The 24,207-nt window shown below is 41.1% G+C and overlaps 1 protein-coding gene across 1 annotated transcript in view; it reads right to left on the minus strand.

The window, feature by feature from the left end:
* Positions 1 to 24,207, minus strand: part of DGKI (diacylglycerol kinase iota) — a 444,732-nt gene that overhangs the window by 282,245 nt on the left and 138,280 nt on the right. Inside the window, exon 2 of the mRNA XM_030308513.1 lies at positions 9,710 to 9,818. Within this exon, the coding sequence (XP_030164373.1) occupies positions 9,710 to 9,818 (109 nt within the window). The remainder of the gene's footprint in view (positions 1 to 9,709; positions 9,819 to 24,207) is intronic.

Raw genomic sequence — 24,207 nt, forward strand, 5'->3', positions numbered from 1 at the left:
ACCCACACATTGCTTTTCGTTATTTCTACTTGTTCTTTTCCTTTACTGGCAAAGTTCAAAAAGGAGTTTTATTTGCTGCCTCTACTTCCTTTCTACTCATTACTTCTTGAACCCAATTCCATCAGGCTTTCTTTCTTCTCATTCCACTGTAACTACTTTTGTCAAGATCATCAGTGACTTCACATGGCTAAATCCAGTGGCTGATTCTCAGTCTTTATCTTAATCAAGAGCTTTTGACACAGATGATCATTCCCTTCCTTTAGGGACACTTGCTTCCTGGAAACCCTATATACTCCTTTCGTGTTTCTGTTGTACCTCAATGGCCACTCCATCAGTCTTCATCCTTGGACCTTTCCCAAATTCCCAAACTCTAAATATTAAGAGTGTTCCACAGCTCGTTCTCAGATCTTTACTCTTCTCCATACACCCAGTCCCAAGGTTATTGCATTTAGTTCTCATGGTTTTAGATTCCATCAATTAATTGTTATCCCCCAAATTATTCATACACTACAAACCCCTTCTTTGAACTTCAGATCTATAAAAAAAAAAAACCTGCCCTCTCAATATCTCCACTTAAAACCAATAAGCATCTCAAAATTTTAGTCTCAAACTCAGTTTGTGATATACTCCTTAAATCTGTTCTTACTCTAATCTTCTCCCTAAATTTTCAGCAAATGGTATTTCCATTCCTACAGCTGCAAATATTTGCTAAAAACATTGGAGTCATTCTAGATCTCTCTTTCTCATTCCTATCCATCAGCTAATGTTACTGACTCCAGTTTCAAAGGGGGTATGAAACTCAGTTACTTACCATTTCTACTTTACCACCTGATCCTCCATAATCTCTGGCTTCGAATGTCCCAATAGCCCATCATCAAAGGCCATTCACTGTATATGATGTTTATTATATCTGAATTGTTTATTCCTCTCCATTCTGATTCTGTGTGGTTCATTTCTATTCACTTTCTGGTCACCAGATCAAGTGTTACTTCCTCCAAGAAGCCATCAGTGACCCCAAAGTCTAAGTCAAGTTATTTTGTTAGTGTCTCTCATAAAACCATATTCCCTTTCCCTCTGTTGGCAACTATCCATTCATTGGCATAATTATTTGATTAATGTTTCCTCATTTACTAGATTCTAAGCTCTATGTGAACATTGACTGTCCAGCACTTGACTAAGAGTCTGGAAAATAGATGACAAATAAATTTTAGGAATTGGAAAGATTAAGAATCAATGAATAAATGAATGAATGCACATTTTTGTTATATGCAATTCCAAAAGGTAGAAAGGGATAATTATATTTATCTGTCCATTAGTCTGGAATAATAAACTGTGATAAGTCTACATGGGTGCTTAATAGAAACATGACAGTCTTGTAAAATCACAAACAGAAGAGAAGCCTTTAAAAAAAAGTCATATGAAACAATGATGAAGCATACCTTTTGCTACACTACATTTTTCCCGTGTCTCATCCTTTTCTTGCACATCTATCTTGTCTGATGCTTAATAAAGTACATAATAAAGAAGTAAACTTACCCAAAGGGAAGTCTGGACTTGGCCCTCAACTCTAGGAAGGTCATCTCTCTAAGTGCTTGGAATGTCCTGCCTGATAAGAGTATCCGTTTACCTTGGGGCCTTGGGACATGCCAGATGGTCTAAGAGAACAATGACTTGTGGTGGGGCGGAGAGCCGTATATCAGCTCAACCTCCAGAGAAGCTTGAGATTAAGGTCAACCATGTAGGAATCGGCCATGTCTACATGACCCCCTGTTAATACTCTGGATGCTAAGGTTCAGATCCGTTGGCAATATGCTATATGTATTGTCACTTATAGTTGCTAGGAGAGGTTAGCACTGTCCACAAATACACTTGAAAGCCCCACCTGTGAAACACTCCTGGGTGCTGCACCTCTTCTGTACCTCTTCTGTACGTAGGTCCTCTCTAACTCTCCTTAACCTCAGTTTACTCACCATTAAAATTATAATAATAATTGTACTTCATTCACAAGATCATAGTGATATTTAAATGTGAAAATGCATAAATTTCAATACCTTGCACACAATAAGAAGTTAATAGGCGTTCAATACAGTTTGTATTATTATTGTTGTGATTACTTTTATGAAACTGAATAAAGGAAACCTCATTTAAAATGGAATCAGGAGGCCTGATGGTCACACTCTACCACTTGCATTAATTGCAGATCCCCAAAAGGAAGAGACTTACCTTGCATTCTCAACAGGAAGAAGCCTACATTACTACTCCAGTGGGAGGAAAGAATTTCTTCTTGCCCAGCAACAAGCTCAGCCAATATGAAAATACCACAACTCAGCTAACAAGAAGTCATCATCTCTCTCACTTTCCTGAATGGACTCTCACTTTCCTCCAATGGACTTCCATTCAAAGCAGCCCCTCCCAACTTCCTCCTTTCCTCTATAAAGTAACATTCCTTTCCTTTGATATCCAGACTCACCTATGGTTAGCCATAGTTTACATGTCCCAAGTTGCAATTCTTCTGCTAGTCACAAATAAACCCACTTTGCTGGTAAAATAACTGGCAGTTTTAAGGTGGACACTCCAGTTTTCCTTCCCTTCTAACCCACTGATGTTAGCATTATCCAAGTTTCTCTCCTTGGTCTTTGTAGCCAAGACTGCTAGCCATTCATCAAAATTATTATTTTCTTCTTCCTGGACATACAGCTAAACCATATAACCCAGCCTCCTGTGTACTTAGATGTGGCCATGTGACCAAGATCTAACCAATGGAACATAAGCATTAAGTGACATGTACTGTTTTCAGACTTGGCCAATTGAAACCTCCCACATGCACTCCTCCATTCTCTTTTCCCATACTGGATACTTGAGAAGTGAACCTTTGGGATGATTTCAGAAGCCATCTGGTGAAGATGTGAGAGCAACTATCTGGGGCATTGAAGAACTGTGGAACACGACCCACCTCCCACTCAACCTACCCGGAAGAGTCCTGGTCTGTTACGTGAGGGGGAAATATACTTCTATAGAGCAATTATAGGTCTATTTTATTTACTGCAGCCTAGTCTACCTCAACTAATACAGGCCTCATATTTTTGTCTGGATTTCCTTTCTTTATCTACCTGTACCCCCCACCCCCCAGCTACTCATCATGTACTGAAGAGCATGTCTAATCTGAGTCCTAGTTTCTTCTGCTCTGAACTCGTAATTCTGACATTCTCCCTGATATTTTACACTGCTGCAAAATTAATTCCTCTAGAACATAACTATGATTATGCCTCTCTCTCTTGCTCAGGAGGCTTAAATATGCCCTGTTATTTATAAAATGAAATCCGAATTTAATCTCACATACTAGACCTTCCATTGATGACCCCAATCTACCCTTAACCTTCCTTGTATTCATCTTTGTACACTTTCTTTATTCTTCTTTCTTCTCTAAATATAGCCGTATCTTCCTTCTTTTGTGCCATGTTTTTTTGTTTAGTCCATTCTCCTCACCCAGGAGCCTCTTTCCTTCTCCTCTATACAACCACCTTGAAATACCATCTCAAACAATATACAACTCAGAGAATCCATCCGTGCCAGACAGAAAAAAATAAATAGCTCTCAACCATTTCTAAATGAACATAATATTTCTTCTGTATTTGTGAGTGCTGAGACAAATTTCATGATATACATACATACAGATTTATCTGTATATAAAGACAGATCTAGCTACCTAAGAGTAGAGATTCATCTAGGTAGATACAGAAATAGATTTATACATATATATATGATTCCTTGGTCTCAAGTTCTACGGAAGTCCTAGTAATGGTTATAGGTAAAAAGATAAAAATGTATGTATTGATATGGAGGAGTTTACAGACTATGAATAATACAGATAGAGTATACTGACACTAGAAGAAAATAATCTACACAAAAGGAAAGCATTTGCTTATAAAATATTTTGAAATAATAAGAAAGTTATAAATACATACCTCATGTAAATGTCCTTACAAATTCAGAAAGGAAAAGAAATCTGGACTATCTCTCCCTAAAAATCTCCAAGATAGTAATAGGTAGAAGTTGTCTAAGATGGTTTAGATCCGTGCTGCCCAATAAGCATATGGCTATTGAAAACTTGAAATGTGGTTAACACTAACTGAGATGTGCTGTCAGTGTAAAATTCACAGCAGACTTTACTCACTGTGAAAAAAAAGAATGCAAACTATCTTGCTGATAATTTTTGTACTGATTACATATTGAGATGGTAATATTTTTGATTTATTTGCTTCAACAAAATATGGTACTAACATTTTTGATTTTTAAAAAATTTAAAAAAATTTCTTTAAATGTGGCTACTAGAAAATTTAGAATTACTTTATGGCTCACATATGTTTCTTTTGGGCAGTGTTAGTTCAGATAAGCACTTACTTAGAGGCAGAAATTTAGACTTGGATGTTTCTCAGTGTCCTGTGAGATTATAGGATTCTATGATATCCCCCAGGAGCCCGCGTGACTGAATTTAAAATTCTCACAATTTGGGGAAATAAAGGACTAGTGCAGGTGCATGAAATCATAGCATGAAGCTATATCTGTCCCACTACTAACAGGGCTGACCAGGGGCAAGACCTCCACTGATTTATAGGAAAAATTTATAGGTCGTTAGTTCCTCATGACCTCTCAGCCATCTGACACCTTGATTAACCTGACTTAACAGTGTTTGAAATGGGGCTGGGAGTGGGAAAAACACTGAGGTGAGAGTCCCTCTCAGGGACAACACCCAAACCTGAAGGTACAAGGGCTGAAGCCTGACGGCACAGGACTGTTAGGACGTGCCACCTGAAATAAGACTGAAATGAGAACACACGCACGCACACATACTCACCTGGCTCCTCCTGGCTCTTCATTCAAGGTTTCTAAAGATAAGATGACCTAGTTTCATAACCCAGTTTAAACCAATCTCGCACAAAGACTCTGTTTCCCTAATCTTGTCCCCGAACCAAATGGTGAGGTGGTGTATAACTATGTTATGTTTCTACCTGCCTAGGAGAAAGCACTTCTTTTCTTAGCATCATCAACTAGAGGAAAGAAAATGTGGTCTGGATTTAGAACCTGGCTTTGTTTGTGTTGAAGCTATTTTCCATAGCCCTCAGAACTGGAGGAAATTTTCAAAAGAGGGAGGAAAAAAAAAAAAACGAACTGAAATTAAAATCGATGTGAAAACCAACATGCCCTTTAAGAAAGATCTGGGTGGCTTTTCCACCATTGCTTTGAAAGTTGTTTTAGGCAGTTTAATGGGCAAAAGCAAATTATACAACAGCAGAGACAGAGTAAGGCCCATCTCCTATGCTCCCTGCTATAACACTGAAAACAAGGAAGAAATCTCTTAAATCCAAATTAAGTCTCCATTGTGGAAAAGGCATGTGACATTTAAGAGAAGACACACATTATCTATGCAACAGACATACTTCTAAAGGGGCTAACTCACTCTAAACCGGAAACTTGGATTCCAGCCATGGAGATGAGAATTTTTTTTTTTTTTTTTTTTTTTTTGCCTTTTTGAACATTACTCCCTTTCTGGCAATTTAGCTTATTTTCCCCCAAAAGTGGCTTCGCTGACACACATGGCATGGTGTCCATGGGAGCAGCCCCCGCAGGTTGTCACTGTGAAGGTGAAAGAGGGTAAGTTGGGAGGAATGAGATCAGACCACTGCTGTGCTTTAAGACTTAACACAATGCACCGTACTAGGAAGTTTTAAAAGATTCAAATAGCATAAACCTATTTGTTTTTCAAGCAGGCTATGGACTCTTGCCTACCAAGCCTTTCAGGAACTGGAGATTATCTGAGTGCCGGTCAACTCCCGGTGAAATATCCCCTTCTCACTGACTGAACGGAAAAGCTACAATCAATTTGTCCCCTAGCATCGGTAGCCAGACAGCGGGTAGGCCCACAAGGCCGTCCTCTCCACTGTGAAGAAGAAAATCTAAGCAGAAAACATTGCCCCTCCCTTCAAGGAGCCTGAAATCAAACTGAGGACCTAGAATTTTAAAAGCGACTAAATACCACCAATTTGGTTCTAAGATTTGTAAGACAATGCACCGCATGTAGAGATATTGTGAGGAAACAAAGCAAAAAGTGAATGAAATAAACAGAATTAGTTCAGCTGAAAAGATGAGCATGACCTGGCAGAGAGCCAGAGGAAATCTCGACAGGAAACAGCAATTTCCACGTGTCTACTGTTGTCAACCGGAGGCTGGGGCGCCATTCTGAAGACGCGACTACTCCCCGCACATCAACGTTCAGGCTTCTATCCCAGACATGCATGGAGGGGCAGGCTCGTGCTCAGGCGGCAGGAGTGAATGTTGATGAAGGGTCACCGAGAAAATGAGATCATGTGAGACAGGGAATCCTAGACGTCATAATAACTATTTGAGCAAATCACAGCAAGAGAGAAGTTTTAGGACCTTGAGGAACAGCTGAAAATAAGAGAGATAGCATGTATCACTGAGCAGGGAAATGAGAACATGAATACTTGACAGAAACTATTAAGTCTGTGCACCTAACACGTAAAACTGACTCCTGCAACAGTACACACCTGGCCGAAGTGCACAGGTGCCTATGGTCTGGGCTCACCAAGCCAGTGCCCTCCTGCGTCTCAGGCACCCCCACAAGCAGGCTGCTCTTGAAAGCCCTTTGCACAAAAGTCTTTAGGAAAGAGCTGTGCCTCTTTGAAAGACTTTGGCACATATATCAGAGTCAAAACAAGGGCCCCTTTGGGATTCTATAACAGGTAGGAAACATAGGGACTAAACTTTTAATTCCAGCTTTAATTCACCCTGATTTGTCTTGCGTCTTCCGATGCTCCATGAACAACTTCTGTATCTGTTTTCTGACTGGTGACACGCAGAGAGGGGAGTTGACCTAAGTCAGGGGGTCATGGTCCTACAGGACTTTGAGATGACCCTGGTCCCCCTAAACCTGCCTCCTCATTTGGGAGACTCATACAAGGCTCCAAGCCAAAAGCAGAGTTCAGTGAGTAGTAAGAGTGAATAAGTGAAAATTGATCCTTTCAATGACTTTAGTCCAGAAAAGTGGGCTGGTAGAGGGAACAGACAGTCATGCCGCTTTTCCACAGGGAGCCAGGCAGGGCTTGGGACGAGGGAATGGCAGGACTGGTCAAGCCAGTGGCCCGGGCTTCCACTTTCAGCAGAACAAAGAAAATCCTGGCTCAGCAACTTGAACAGAACGGCAAACTACGGTGACCTAAATGAAACTGGTGAAAAGCATATTTGTTAGGAAAAGCCAAAAACCGTGAAGCAAGGGCAAGTCTTAGCACAAAAAAAAATAAAAAAAAAATAAAGGTGTCTAAAATGTTTTTAACAACCTGCTTCTTCCTCCCTTCTGAGAAAAATGTTCTTCATGATCATAACAAGGAGTTGTAGTGTTGGTCACTGTTTGGCTTCTGTTCACTAATAGCAATAACAGCCCACAGTTCATTAATTTTTTTTCAGAGTCAACATCTTTCCAGCTCCTTACATGTCAGATCTTCAAATATGCCCTCAGATGGAGTGTCTAAAGAGGAGGATTTCAGTGCTCTCTCCGTTGTTAAACATCCCCAAAGTGTTTCCTGCCATGCCATGATTTCACCAGGGCGCCATGACAGGGCGCCCACAATCAAAGGGGACAGAGGAAGAAAGAACTTAGTTCCTACTCGCTCTTCCCCCTCTGTGTAGTGCAGCCTCCCACCACTAGCCCAAAATACCATTTTGATGAAATATTAGAGTGCATACATCTCTACAGGAATCAGAAAATAATACCTTCTTGCCAAGCTTCGGCTCAAGCAGGACACTTCTTTTTAAAAGCCTTTTCTGGTAACTATTTCCACCATCAAATAGGGATGGAGCATCCTTCCTGGCACTCCCTGGTGCTGGGCTCCTCTATTCTAGGTATTTTTGCTGTTGCTTTCTTCTCTGCTGACTGCATCCTAAGCTTCTGGAAGGCAGAAACCCCATTTTCCTCACCTCAGAATCCCCAGGAAGCAACAGAGGCCCTGGCACAAAGCAGGGGCTCAACTCGGTGATGAATTAATGAATTCATTGATTTTTTTTTCTGATTAAATAAATCTGCAGGCTGCACAGTTTACAAAGAACTTGCACACTCACTTCCACATCTGATCCTAATAACACCAGGAAGTCCCCCTTGGGGAGGGGCCACAACTGTCCCCATCTGTAGATGAGGATGCTGAGGCCGAAAGAGATCAGTGACTTCAGTGATGTCACACAAGGGGCAAAAGGATTTAATGACTTTTGCCATCTAAATGATTTAAACTCTCCCTCATTAGAATCTTGCCCCCCATAGGGTCCTGCTACTTTAGGTCAGAAGACTGTCTGGGTACCATGAATGTGAAACTAACTGACTTGGGTCCCTGATTCATAACATTCTCATCATTAGTCCAGGAAATGTTGTTCTTTGATCTTCTTCACCTGCTTGTTTACACATTTAATTCTTTTTAATTATGTAAACACTGGTACCAATAAATTCTATACTCTCTCATGGTTTAAGAGTTTATTAAGTAATTTTCCTAGAATAAAGGGAAATTCCAGGAAAGGAGCATTCTTCCTGAGTGCCCATTCAGCCCGCACAGGTGATACTGGAGCATTCTCAGGGCTGTATCAAGGAAGAAGCTGTATCTCAATTAAGTCCAGTCTTCTGCCTAGTACTTCATGAATGCAGGCAGCCTACGTTGGCACGTGCCCAGAATGTCAAATAAGAATGTCAGTAAGTGTGTTCTTGGGAGAGACAAAGAATTGTTTTAATATAAAAGGACGTTAAATCATGACATATGGGCTAAAAATAAAAAAATTAAATGAATGAAAAACAACTCTTCTCCTTTCCCCCATCCTGCCATGTGCTTTCATATGGGAGAACGTGAATTATCCCCATTGTTCAACTCAACTGAAAAATGCTAAACAAAAATCACCATCAAGACCAGACTGGAAGAATTTCAGGGCAGCCCTCCTCCACCTTCACGCTGTTCCCTATACTCATTCCTTCAGGAAGAGACAAAGCCTTTCAGGTCACAGTTATAGATGTTTTCACCAAGAACTTGAGTCACTGAACACCCTCAATAAATGTATTCTAACTAGCTTAAGAATTTCAGAATGCAATCTTCAGCTCAAGGTAATAGTTTCTGTGGATGCGTTTTTGGTTAAAATTGGCTACTATACCCAAACCACTTTTACAAGACCAATCTACCTTTGTGTTAGGGGAAGAAGTATATCAGACAGGAGGGCATGAAGTGCCTAAAACATAAAGTGAAGTCATCTTTTGTCAGGGGGGAAAAAAAGCACCAAAAAAGAAAAGAAGGTAGCTTGATCTGAGGAAATCAAGCTTAGATTCCAGGATGTTGCTAAGGGGACGCTCTATTCATCATCAACTTGGCAAGAACCAATAAAGCATGTGCACAGAGGTACTTTTCATCGCACAGCTGCAAACCCAGGCAGTAACGCTTCAAATGATTCATGAAGTTTTTATTTTAGTCTGAAACACATCTGATTTCATATAAAGGAACTATGTTGCCGGGAGTTTGAGAATGGAGCTCTGGCCTAGGTATCTGAAGATTGATCAGTGAGCAATACTGAAAATTATCAAGTCTTGCTCTGTAGCCACAGGGATCCTAAGAATGAGAAAGACACACATGCAATTGAATTATGTTTAGATGAAAAAGCCAACACCTACACTCCAGTCCAGAGTCGCTCTGGGCTCCTTCGCTGGACCATTTGCCACAGGAAGGCTGAGGGGATGTGCAGGAGCCAGGTGCTGCAGGCCTGCCCGGGAGATTGCTTTCCTGCAGCCAGAAGAAAAAACACAAAGAAAACCAACATCAGAAGGTAAACAGAGCTAAAAATTTCCCCTGGAGTAAAAACAACGCCTGAGTTAGTCTTCTGCATGCAAAAGCCTTTGCAAATGTATTGGAGTCTATGTCTCTAAAGTGTATGGTGAAGATACTGGGTGGCAAGTCTCAAAAGACAGGGAGATTGAGGGGACCATTTGGGGGGCAATGTTGCTTCAGGACCAGAAATGGAATTTCTAGATGCCCCTATTCAGGGTAGAGGGCAGAATGCAGGTCTCTCCGTTTACAGAAAAAGACCTAGGGCTTGGATGGTCACAATACTTGGACAATTTTAAAGCTGCCAGAGACTAACGGCAACAAAAGCAGACTCAGGGAGTCTTCTCCTGAAATTCCTCCATTTTCCAACAAAGTGCTCTCCAAGTTGGTCACGGCTCCAAATTCAGCCTTGCTCCTCTTAAGAACATCCTCCCTCATCCTTGCAGAGGACTTCTGCAGATAGCTTGAGATTCCGAATGGGAAAAGACTGATTTGTATCTGGCAAGAAATGGCACACGCTGAAAGACCAGTATCTCACCAAGGCCCACGGAACAATAAAATCAAAATATGTTGCTTAGATTAGGTTTGTTGAATGGAACATAACAGAGTGCAGGTCAGAAAGGAGGGAATAAATCAGGAGAGGTTGAGAAAGTCAGCCCTGACCTTGGTCTTCAAAGATAAGAAATAAGAAGAGTTGTTTTAGCTTTAGGGTGAAGGGAAGGGAGGGTAGATGAGAGCCTGGTGGAGAGAATGCAAACAGCAAGAGAAAGGAAGAAAGTGGCAAGATCTTGTGGTATCATCATTAACAATGTAGGTTAAGTTACTGAGCAGCTCCATGAAAAATGCCAAACAAGGGTCTCAAGCTGAAATATAAGTGCTGATTCACAAATCAACTAAGTGGCTTCCTGGAAAGGAGAGTTTTCCCTTTACTGGAGTGTCTACATGTACTTTCAGAATTACCTGAACTAGAATCAGGTGGGTCTTGTGACCCTGCAGCTGAGCCTTGAATAGGTCTAAGGGTGAGGCCCAGGAATCTGCACTCACACATGCTGCCCATGTGCTTCCTTCTGTGAGCTCAAGTTTTTAAATTGCTCTATTGGAGTGTGGAAGGGCTTTAATCTAAAGAGGATATGAAATGAATTTCCCTCAGGCAAGTGAAACTTAAGAACTTAAGAGACTGATTCGCTGAAGACTGGAAACCTATCCCTCAACCAATGAACAAACACCAAGATTGTCTCCCCATCCTCAAGCCAATGAACTTGCTGCTCGGACTCAGGCTAGACTCCCTGCTCTTTGCACTCCTGGCCATAAAAGTAGCCTACTCCAAACTGGTAAAGGACTCACCCGTAGCCTGCTACAGTTTTCATATCCTGAGTTGCAACTTCTCTCCTATTCCCAAATAAACTCAATTTCTGGTAATTCAAGCTTGCCTTGGTTTACCTCTTTATTTAGGTTGGCAAGAGCAAGTACATTTGTGTAGGTGGGGGAGCACTAACTTACCCAGGCCCATTGAGGGGGAAGCCCTAAAGAAAAGCATCAGCAACTTCATTACGAACTTTACCCCCATTAGCTCTCAGCATCCTATCTCACAGGACGTGAACACTGTAGTAAGAATCTGCCATCTTGGACACTGGACCTGCAGACACATGGGGTCCCCAGGGAGCCCCGGATCCTCAGACTCCTTTACCCATCTCTCTATACAGAGGAACAAGGCTACAGATGGGAAGATGGGGGAAAGGAAGGCAGTGATGGCCCAATGTACAGTGAATCCCATAATGACAGAGCCAGTGGAGGGAAAGGAACTTGCCTGGGAAGGGGAGAGGAATAAGAGCAAAATGTAAAAGCTCTGTTGGAATCTAGAAGCAGATGATATCTCTTTTCTGTTCACTGATCTCTGCAAACTCCACCCAGAAATGGAATTTGTAGTTGACCAAGATAAACAGTAGCCTCAAAACCCAACGAAAGGCTTGGTAGAATCAACAAAAGAATCTAAGATCTTGCAGACACTGATAAATGGCCAAGTATGTCTAAGAGCTCAGCAAGTGCCTAGCCCTTTTTCCCCCTCTCTTATATTCCCACACAGGAAGTCTTAGAAATAATGTAAAGGGTTTTAGTAGTCGGAAGTCATCACATGAAGCTTGCCTATAGCCTACTTTCAGAAGCTCCGCCTGGATAGCACACAATGTAGTTGCTTTATGGAACCCCCCAAAGAGTCATTACAAGTATGTAGACCTTTAATGAAACCCTCTGATGACACAATATTCCCTTTCCTCCCTTTCATCAAGGCAAATAATTAACATCAATTTTGGCCTCTTCACTGACACCAACTTTTTTGAGTTCCCAGAGCTAATTCCAAAGATGGCACATAGGTTGGGGGTAGGGAGCGGGAGTGGCTGGGGTTCCCCCAACATCAAGCAATTCTCGGACACCAGCAGGGTGCCCAAGAATTCAACACAATTCTGACACTATCTACCCAGAGCTAGCATCAGATTCCACAGGTTCAGAGTTCAGGCCTACAGGACTGCACCCATCCCCCACTTCAGAAGCCAGTCTCAAGCCCCAGGCTGTGAGGCTTCTGGCCAACCAGCTACAGATTGGAGGGTCCAATGATGTCCTCCTTAGGTTTGATTAATTTGTTAAAGTAGCTCACAAAACTGATGGGAATGCTTAACAGTTACCCGTTTATTAAAGGATATGATACAGGATAGGTATCAACATTCAGATGAAGAGATACAGAGGGTGAAGTATGAGGGAGGGGTGCAGAGCTTCAGTGTCCTCTCAAGGGGCCTCTCTCACACCTCCACACACATGCTCACCAAGCCAAAAGCTCTCTGAACCCCATCCTTTTGGGTTTTGATGGAGGCTTCATTGTATAGGCATGATTCATTAAAACATTGGCCAGTGGCAATTGATTCAACCTTTGGCCCCTCTTGCCTCCCCAGAGGACTGAAAGTTCCAACCCTCTCATCACAAGATTGGTCCTCCTGGCAAACAGCCCCCCACCCTTGAGTGGGGTACAAAGTCACCTTCGTTAACATAACAAAAAATACCTTTTTCACCCTTATCACAGGTTCCAGGAGTTGTGAGCAGAAATCCATGGATGAAGACCAAATTCATATGAGAAATATATATCTGGTCATTCAGATGGCCAGATATATATCTCTCATAAATCACAGTATCTCAGCCCTTCACCCCAAAGTATTTTCCATTCCACCAAGCAATAGAAGAATACTCAAGATTCTTATACTGTGCTCCTTCATGGCCCATGCATTTTTCTCCACCTGGGTTCAAGGAACTTCTGCAACATTTTTCTTTAGGACTTTTTTCTGGCTTTGAAGGAGCTGGTATGTGATCCTAAGTCACAGCTTTCGTCCCAAGAAAATGAGATCTCTGCGGAGTCAGAAATTACAAGTTCCACCTTGGATTCCTTAACACATAACCTAAATTTAAGTGTTCTAACAAAAAATAACAAACGGTGCCGATGCTCAAGGCCTTGGAAGAGCTGAAGAATTCCTAAATCTTGGGTAAATGAGAAAAATACAAGTCTTTCATCTTTTCACGAACAGTCCCAGAGCTGGGATAGGAATAAAAAAGAAGAAAGGGAATAAAATTCTCCTCGCACAGTAGAAACCACAGGACAAATGAGTCTAACTCACCAGAAGTTGCAGACTGACTGACCACCAAAACCTACATTCCTAATTAGAACAGACAGGAGGGCAAACTGCTGAAGTAACTAAATCAGGGTGCAAGGGAGGCGCGCGTCTCTTGAAGAGCAACGTGGCAGTAAGAAGACATCCAAACCTTCAACCCGACTAAGCCCTGCAGTGAAATCACAGCCAAAGTGACACTCTTCCCCAGCCTGTGAAGAGAAACGATTAAATAAGGGCTTTTGCTGGTTATCTATTCCTCACTGTGGATGCAAATTTAAGGTTGGTTTTCCGTAACATTAATAGAGGAAAACTGTGTATCTATGACACAGATAAACACTTAGTAGAAGGAAAATAAGTAGGAAACATCAAAGTGGCTCCAAGTTCCTAACTGTAAATGGGCCTTACAAGAGGATATCACATAAGAAGAACAGGGAAAATATCTGTAGGTACCAAACCAGAGTAGGAAGTAACTTCTGATTGTAGCTTTCTCCATATTTCTCGACAACCACGCGAGAAAATCCTTTTCTCTAATAGCTCATGTAGGTATACACATTTTGTTCCAAAATACAAAAACAATTTCATTATTTATCAGACCTCAAATAAAATTAGTGTAAGTTATTTTTCTGTGTGGGTTCGTCCTGGTTGTAGAAAATGACATTTCAGAGGGGTAGCGTTTGGGGCGTGTTGAAATGGCAGGGGTTCTGTGTTACAATATGCTCCAGTAAAAAAATCAATGGGGTTTCAACTTATTCTTTCCTTCTGCCCAGAATCCTCCCAAGCCTACAGTCAGTGAAACAGTGAAATGCCAGCAATCCTTCCTATTAATTTTGCAACAACACTTTGTTGGGATGACTATAATGGCAAAAGAATCTTTGAAAAGGAGAACTGCAATATTAACTGTGAAATAGATACGAAAAGAAAATATTCTATAATGCAGTTTCAGGCGCACAAAGTCACAGTTAATGTCAATTACCTGCCGTGAAAGACCTCTAACATATTTAAAGTATAAAAGCCATCATACATTTTAAATAGCATTCTATTATTTCCTTTACTTCATTCAATAAGACTACAAACTCCTAAAGGACAGGGCTCAATTCATCTACTAATCTTATTACATTCTAGCCCAGGGGTAGACCCAGCATATATTCAATAAATGCTTTCTGAGTTAATGAATGAACTTGACCAAAAAGCTAAGCAAAACAGCTTGCTGATTAGATCAGGGATTGAGAAATCTGATTAGGAAGATTTGAATTATATCCCAGGCTGTGCGTTTCAGTGATCTACTTTCTGGAGAGGGCCAGAAATCCTTCAAAGCTGCTCTTGAAAGAAAAAGGCAGAAGAGGTAGAACTCAGGGTTAAGAAGCCTACGAGACCTCAAAAAGGCTTTGTGATCAACGTAAAATAAAACCCGAATGGTATAACATTTGTAAAGGGCATAGGAGAGTGTTAATATTTTTGTAACGTATTCATTGAAAGAAACATGCAGCACAGGCTCTTCATGAAGAGAATTTTTAAAAATTTACGGGAAAACATGTAGGTGGGTATTCAGCCGGGACAGCCTCTAATTATCCATTTTGCAATTTTCTCTCAACTGGCTCTGGTTCCACTCTGATTCCAAGTTTATATGGCTCCCATATTCAATCCATCCCCATCTTGCCCACTCCCTTTCTGGGAGATTCTATGAATAGAATAGCATGAGGCCCCCTTCCTGCTGAGCAAAGAAGCACCAGAGAATTAGGAGGTTCCCGTAGCCAGGAAGTCTCCTGAGATAAGCAATTGACACATTAGAAACTGGTGAACTCATCTCTTCGTTTTAGAAAAGGCAGCAACTGTCTAAAAAGGTACTCTGTACCTTGGTTTAATTCCCCCAAATGCCTCAAGAGGGATCTTAATCATTGTGTATGTGTTGGTGTGCTTTTTTCCATATGCTATTTTGGCACTAACTTTGTTTATATTCAAAGCAGCCCACAGCGCTTCTTGGTTGATTTACACAAGCTGCCTGCAATGTTAAGGATAGCCCACATGATAAAAAGAAAATTGTCCCAAGCCCCACACAAACTCCAAGTACCCCACCAGAGATTTACTTAGGGGAGCAAACCTTTTGTAATTATTTGAGCCTAAATCCCAATCCATATTACATATGAACTCAAAGTAGTTTTTGACAATTTTAATGTGCATTGAAGTTTTCAAGAACGTAATTACTATTGAAACAGAGGTTCTTTTTCGTTTCCTAAGGGTTCTAAGTCATTTTAAAAAATTGCTTCTTGTATTGAATCTTCAATACAGCATGCCTGTATCACTTTATGTTTATAGCAGTTATTTTCAGGGTAATTCTCCAAGAGTGGTGTTCAACCTTTGCCTGTGGTGGAGCTTGACATCACTCTATTTAAAAGCCTTCCAGGTAGTTCTAATGAGTATCCTGGGCTGAGAAACACTGTTCTACATAAATGTGCAAGCATGTGAGTACTTCATTATGTCTGCAAATGTGACTAAGCCCTGGCATTTACACATTGAAATATATTCATTCATCCAACAACGTATTTACTGAATGTCTGTTTTATAACCAAGCACTATTCTAAATGTGTAAGATGCATGAATGAATAAAACAGACATAAATCGCTGCCTTTGTGAAGCTTATATTCTAGCAGGAAATACATCTTGCCAGGTACAGAATCATTTTACATATCTTACGTACTCCTCACAACACTGAGGGAGGTAGTTTTATTATGCCCTATTTTATAATTAAAATAAAAATGATAGTACAGAATGGTTAAGCTGTATGTCCCAAATCACGCAGATAGAAAGAAGTCCCAGTGGAATTTGAATCCAGGCGTCTAGGGGTGCCTGGGTGGCTCAGTCGGTTGAGCAACTTGGCTCAGGTGGTGATTTCATGGTTTGTGGGTTCAAGCCCCGCACTGGGCTCACTGCTGACAGTGAAGAGCCTGCTTTGGATCCTCTGTACCCACCACCCCCCCGCCTCTATCCCTCCCCTGCTCGCATGCACTCTCTCTCCCTCTCTCTCAAAAATGAATAAACATTAAAAAAATTATGGATCCAGGCATCTAAATCCACATTGTACATACTTAACTACGACACAGCTCATACTTTTACGCAATTTTGATAGCACACACTATATAGCAAAAGAGACTTACAAGACAGCTAGGCTCTTACTATGCCAAATCTCCAATTGCCTCACTTATAAATGTCCCACCTCCACAAGAGCATAAGCTTCTCCTAGAAAGAGGCCGGTCTGGGAGGATTCAAGTGTACAGATTAAGAACATACTTTACCTTACCAATCACCAGCTATGTAGTCAAATTGCTTGAACTGTCTTAGCCTTGGCATCCTTTTATGTACAATAAAAACAGTATTACCCAACTCAGGGAGTAGCTGAGATAGTTTTAAAAAGCAGTATGCAGGATGCTTGGCACATAGCAGAAAGAAAAGGAAAAATAAGATAAAAACAGAGAGGGAGGAAACCGTAAGAGACTCTTAAATACAGAGAACAAACTAAGGGTTGCTGGAGGGGAGGTTGGGGGGTGGGGGGGATGGGCTAAATGGGGGATGGGCATTAAGGAGGGCACCTGTTGGGATGAGCACTGGGTGTTATATATAAGTGATGAATCACTACATTCTACTCCTGAAATCAACACTACACTGTATGCTAGCTAACTTGAATTAAAAAAAAAAAAAAAAAAAAAAAAAAGCAGTGTGCAGGATGCTTGGCACATAGTAAGCACAAAAAATAGTCACTGCTATTATTATTCTCACACATACTGGGAGCCCCACAGCATCTAGCCAAAGCTAGGTAGATAGTAAATCTCTGAATAAATATGTGCTTTTTACTTGATTCCTCTCAAATATTCCAAGTTCCCCGGACACTTCTGTTCATTCAATAAACATTTAACAAGCTTCCATTATGTGTCAGGCAGTTCGAAGGGGTTATTTAAACAGAAGGTTCTTCTTCTAGTCATGGTAAATAATTCCACGTTTGCCAAAGGAATCGTTCTTCCCCCACAACTTGCCTACCTGCCCAGTGCAAAATTAAAAAGCACCACACTCTCCCCTAAGACGAATTTACCAACATATTTTTTAAATGCCATTAAAATTATTTATTTAATTATCTTCATGTAAATGAATGCAATGCCAAAAAAGGCATTTTTGTGTGTGATTGAATCTGTAAAGCACACTGGTAGCTAAATGCCCCTGAGAACCTGGGAACTCATCTATTAAACAGGATTTATTTCCCAAGCCTAATTCATCGTAACTACATTCCTAAGGCAATGCCAGCATGGACTTGTCATGAGATGTGGCAATAAACCTCATTTTTTTTTTTTTAATAAACCTCATTTTCAAACAGGGAGAGAGATTTCTCAACTGGGATTCATCAGCAGTTAATGGCATTCTTCTGAAGGTATCAGTTGAGGGAAAAAAGTAAACCTGTGCATGGAAAAAAAGTAATCATACTGTTATGGGGTGAACCATGACCTTATTTGCAGACCTCAAGTTAAAATGAGGCCATTAGAGGGGCACCTGGGTGGCGCAGTCGGTTAAGCGTCCGACTTCAGCCAGGTCACGAACTCGCGGTCCGGGAGTTCGAGCCCCGTGTCAGGCTCTGGGCTGATGGCTCAGAGCCTGGAGCCTGCTTCTGATTCTGTGTCTCCCTCTCTCTCTGCCCCTCCCCCGTTCATGCTCTGTGTCTCTATCTGTCCCAAAAATAAATAAACGTTGAAAAAAAAAATTAAAAAAAAAAAACAAAATGAGGCCATTAGGGCAGGTCCTAATCCAATAGGACTGATGCCTTTATAAAAAGGGGAAATGTGGACACAGACACTCACACGGTGAGAAAACCATGTAAAGATGATGACAGAGACCAGGGTGATGTGTCTACAAGCCAAGGAAGACCAAGGTTGCCAGCCAACCAGCAGCAGCTCAGGGAGAGAGGTCCCAAACAGATTCTTCGTCACAGACCCCAGAATGAACCAACGCTACCAGGACCTTCATCTCAGACTTGTAGTCTCCAAACTGTGTGGCAATATATTTCTGGGGTATTTTTAAAGTTTGTTTATTTATTTATTTATTTATTTATTTATTTATTTATTTATTTATTTTGAGAGAGAGAGAAAGAGAGAGAAAGCGCATGCTTGATCGGGGAAGAGGTAGAGAGAGAAAGGGAGAGACAGAGAATCCTGAGCAGGCTCCACACTGTTAAGTGCAAAGCCTGACACAGGGCTCAAACCCACGAACCTTGAGATCATGACCTGAGCCGAAACCAAGAGTCAGATGCTCGACCAACTGAGACACCCAGATGCCCCTAAATTTCTGTTGTTTAAGCCACTTAATGTGTTACTTTATTACAGCAAAGACACACACTTCAAATACACATACTGGCAAATACACATACTTCAACACTAGACCCAAAGTTTGGATATAGTATGATAGGGTTTGGCTAACTTCAAAATGTTGAGTTCCCTTTTCCAATTGTCCCCATAGAACTTTAGGTACCTTCCTATCATAGTGCTACCCTTCAGAAACTAATAATAAACAGATATACATTCCTATGAAAAACCACTGTTAAGGACAACATTCTCCTATAAATACTAAGCATCTGATGAATTTTTTTAAATTTTTTTAATGTCTGTTTATTTTTGAAGGAGACAGATACAGAGCATGAGCAGGGGAGAGGCAGAGAGAGAGAGAGGGAGACACAGAATCCAAAGCAGGCTCCAGGCTCTGAGCTGTCTGCACAGAGCTCTACGTGGGGCTCGAACTTAAAAATAGTGTTATCATGAGCTGAAGTTGGACGCTTAACCAACTGAGCCACCCAGGCACCCCCTGACAAAGTTTTATTTAACTCATTAAGGAGGTAGCCAGCAATGAAGATAAATGCAAAATCAAAAGTGTGTCTAAGAAATTGCAGCTTATGATAGTCAGAAAAGAAATACCTAAAAAGACCGTTAAATAAAACAAACGAGCAAAGAGGAAAAAAGGGCGGGGGGGGGGGGAGGGGGGCAAACCAAGAAACAGACTCTTAACTATAGAGAACTGATGGTTACCAGAAAGTAGCTGGGTAGGGGTAACGGGTTAAATGGTTACCAGAAAGGAGGTGGGTAGGGGGTACAGGGGGATTTAGGAAGGCACCTGTTGTGATGAGCACAGGATGATGTATGGAAGTGTTGAACCACTATATTGTACACCTTGTGTATCTCTATATATGTCTGGAATATTCTAGAAAGGCTCCTAAGATAAATTATCTTACTCTCCACACAATAATAATAATAATAATTTGTTCCTACCTCCTTCAATTTCCACAATTTTAACTCTTTTCTCTTAGGTTGGAAAAGATTCTCAGCCAGGAGTGTTCAGGGTTACTGGAAAGTATGTGGGGAGAGTTTGTGAGGGAAGCAGAACCAGCAAAATGAGAAGTTGAACCATGATACAATTGCCACAGAGGCTGCAGGTGATGGAACATGAGGTTCTGGAGCTGGAATGGCCTCTCAGAGTTGTTCTAATTTCAGGCAGAGATGAGATCTTACAAGTCCACACTCACCAGTCTTTGGATGGGCAGCCCCTTGGGAGAGAGTAGCCGCCGGGAAGAGATTCTCTTTACATAGGGGCCATGCCTGAGAAGGGGTACAGCTGTAGACCATTGGCAGCCAATGCTCCTAGAAGTTGGAAAGATGAGCACTTTGGTCCCAAGAAGACATGTGGGCAGCAAAACACAGCCTCCATTACATGCTTCTGATACTCATGACACACTTACGAAACGGGTAATTTTATCATGCCCATTTTGCTAATGGAAAAACCGACATTACACAGTTTGAATAACTTATATAAGCCGTACAGCTAATAAGTAATAAGGCCAAGACTGGAGCCCAGATGTCTGGCTCCAAAGACCATCACTCTGCATTCTCTCTGAAAGGGAGAGAGAGAGAAGAGAAGGATCCAGACACAGCACAAGGCCTGGGTGTGCAGTGGACTGAAACGGCCAGTGAGATGTCCTGGTGTCAGCGTGGCTGAAGGACATCTTAAGAATACTGTCTGATGTGCAATTGGAAGTTGTTATACGCTGTGATGGAAATGCTTTCTTTGTCTCCTCCTCCATATTTCCCACCTGCACCTAAATCTTCAGGGAAGTCTACTCCTTGCCTTAAAGGCAGTGGAGTTTTATGAATGTGGAAATTGAAGTGGCTGAATTTTACATCTAGGTCAATGAATACAAAATAGACATTGCCTACTGGAATAGAAAGATAATCCGAAATTGAACAAATTTAGAAAAAGCATGAGCCTGAGAACAGAAATAACCTTAAGAACATAAGCCCTCTGGGAATTCACAGAAATTTTAGGCGAAAGGATTTGGATTTCCATAGGGTTCTTCCCAGTAAAACTAGCGACAGAAAAAGTTTAATGTTAGAGCCTCACTCTCCATTTCCGTCTAGCACACCGTTCCCCAGCTCCTTCGATTTCCATAGCCCTGGCACGTGCGCTGCCTCAACCACAATCCTGCTTGACTGGTGGTATTACTGAACAGATCACCCAGCACAGTTTTGTCAACTGAAGGCAGTTTAGGATATGTTCCTCATAAGGGTATCTGCATTCTCAAAAGGGACTCATAAAAATGCAAAAACTTGCATGACCCAAAGGAATAGAGTCAAATGACATTCAAAGTAGTTAAAATAATTTTCCTAAGGCACAATCCAAAATATCGTAAACACAGATGAGGTATGTGTGGGTTGTCAGGGTCACAAGCAGAGACCTAACTACTTACCCTGAGGTCAGCCTGAGGCATAATGGTTAGGTTTACAGAGAGACCCAAAAACATACCTAGATGTTAAGAAGACATTGCTAACTTGTATCAGTGGGGGAAGGGTCTTGGCAGGGAAAAAAAATTCACCTCAGGTGGTTCCAGTGAAGAGACTTTAATAAAGCAAGTAGTTAAAGGTAGGATTAAGGAGCAAACCACTATCTAATCTCAAAACCTACAATAAAGCTAAAGAAACCGAGAGCCCGTGGTACAGGAGAAAAGTGATATCAAGGCACCGTGAAATCAGAGAATAGGCAAATGGTGGTCTTGGTGCAGTAAACCAGAATTAGTATAAAACTAATCCAAATCTTAGCCTTCTCTTTGGCAGACAAAAGAAGCCGAGGCACATCAATCCGTTCTGATACTTCTTATTTTTCAAATCTTTTAGTCACATTTGCAACTCTACTAAATCCTCTCTGAGATCTACTTGGCTCTCAGCTGTATCTCTGAGTGCTAAGGTAGAGAGCGAAGGCTGTATCTGAGGGTGGCAGAGTCAGGAATAGAAATTCGATCTCTTCACCCATCCCAGTTTGTTTCTATTATCATTCTATGGCTTTTGTCCATCGTATCCAGTATGGCCTACAGGTGTACATGTTCTTTTCATTTCTCATCACTACCCAGATCTTCATGTCTCATTTGTGTCCTGTAGAACTATGGTAGGAAGGAAGGAAGGAAGGAAGGAAGGAAGGAAGGAAGGAAGGAAGGGTGGGGGGGGAAGGAAGGAGGGAGGAAGGAGGAAGGAAGGAAGGAACGAACGAACGAAGGAAGTGTGGGGGGGAGGAAGGAGGAAGGAAGGGAAAGGAAGAAAGAAAAGAAATAATGATAAAAACTTTGAACAAGCCAAAGAGAGAAAAAAAAGTCCTCAATGTGATAAAGGTATGTATGAAAAATCTACACATAATATCATACATGATAGTTACAGACCAAACACTTTCTCCCTGAGACTGAAACAGACTAAGGATGTCTGCTTGCACCACTTCTGTTCAGCATTGCACTGGAAGTCACAGCCAGTGTAGTAAGAGAGGGGGAGAAAAAGCAGAGAAAAATAAAGCATACAGACTCGGAATAAAAAAACAAAACTGTCTTCATTTTCAGATGATATTACCATGTAAAATCCTAGTAATCTACAAAAATCTACTAGAATTAATATGTGACTTTATAGTCATATTACATGGAAGCTCTTTAAAAAGTTCAACTGTATTCCTATAATAAGCAACTACAAACTGAAAAATAAAAATTTCAAAATATCACTAACAATGGCATTTAAGAACATGAAGTATTAAGGGCTAAATTTAGTAAAACAGGTATAAGACCTTACACTAAAAGCTAGAAAACATTGCTGAGAAAAAGTAACGAAGTTGTAAATGAATAAAAGTATTGTATTTGTGTATTTAAGGACCTGATACTGTTAAGATGTCAAATTTTCACAAAATGATACATAGATACAACACAATCCCTATCACAACCCAGTTGATTTTAAAATTTTACAGCAATGAAAATGACACAAAATAGTCAAGTAATGTTGAAAAAAAAAGTTGGAGAACTTTCATTGCCCAATTTCAAGACTCACTATAAAGACAAACAGATCCAGTATATGATTATTGAAGAAAGAATTGACAGGTCAATAGAAAAAAAAAAAAGGATTCCGGAAACAGATCCACACATATACAGCTTTCAAAGAGATGCTGAAACAAATCACTGGAGAAAAGAATATTCTTTTAACAAATGATGCTGGGAAAACTGGTTATTCACACTGGGGGGAAAAATTAATCTTGACCCCTAACTCACACTGTATACGAATAATGCTTCAGGAGGCATCACAGATACAAACCTAAAATCTACCACTATAAATCTTCTAGAAGAAAACAGAAGAAAATAACTTCATGCACTGGAGTAGACAATGTTTTTAGGTAGGATGCAGGAAGTTCTAACCATAAAAGAAAAAACTGATAAACTGAACTTCATAAAAAATAAAAAACCCACTTATCAAAAGACGTATCAAAAGATACCACGACTCACTCTGCCACTCCCATTCCCGTGCCAGGAATTCTGAAAAGATGTTCCTTCGTAAAAGCAGTAAGAACACTAGCAAAAATTGTCAAAATTGCTTTTTTCAGAACTCTGGAAATGACCATTTGAGTGGAAGAGGTTGGCAGCAGCTGGGTCTCAGCCTTCTAATGCATCAGGTTTTGTTGTTGTTGCGTTTGCCTCCAACTCATGCAAAATTGTGATGATACTAACAAGGCTAGATTCCCCTCTTCTCCGAACCAAAGTCTCCGCTAAAAATCAAGTCAAATCAAAGTCTCTACCTGGGCCTTAAACCATGGGTGGGATCAATCTTCCAAAATGTGCGGTAACTCGGAACTTGAGAGAACCCAGCTTGTGCTTCATTTGTGCCTGGGAGTATCCCACCAAGACATCTTTTCACCATTTCTTTCCTTCTACTAGATCGCCAGGTGGCCAAGTCCACGAGCTGAGCATACGCCCTAATGGGAGTTGAAATGTCTATGGTACCTTCTAGCAGCCACCCCTAAGTTGTGGGATTCTTCCCTTTGAGCCTTCTGCCTTTACCCTTAGGGGAAGCAACAGAGTGTGGGAAGCAAACAAACTTTCCTCACCAACACCCTATTCCAGATGGAGTGACATCTTGTCTTCCACCCTCCATTTATATTACACTTGATTTACAAGGGTGGAGGTGAAGGCTTCGTAGAATAATTTTCTGGTCATAGGTGTGTGGCCATAGCCACTGGCAGCTCTCTAAACTTAGAATGTGGGATACTTAATACGTTTGTCCTCTTGAGTTTTGGGACTTGGCTGTAATTCCAAGATAACGGGAAAAACTCTAATCAATAAGGGTTTTTAAGAAATGAGGAGGCAGTGGGGGCGCCTGGGT

The sequence above is a fragment of the Lynx canadensis genome, chromosome A2 (assembly GCF_007474595.2).
Source record: "Lynx canadensis isolate LIC74 chromosome A2, mLynCan4.pri.v2, whole genome shotgun sequence".
NCBI classification, from domain to species: Eukaryota; Metazoa; Chordata; class Mammalia; order Carnivora; family Felidae; genus Lynx; species Lynx canadensis.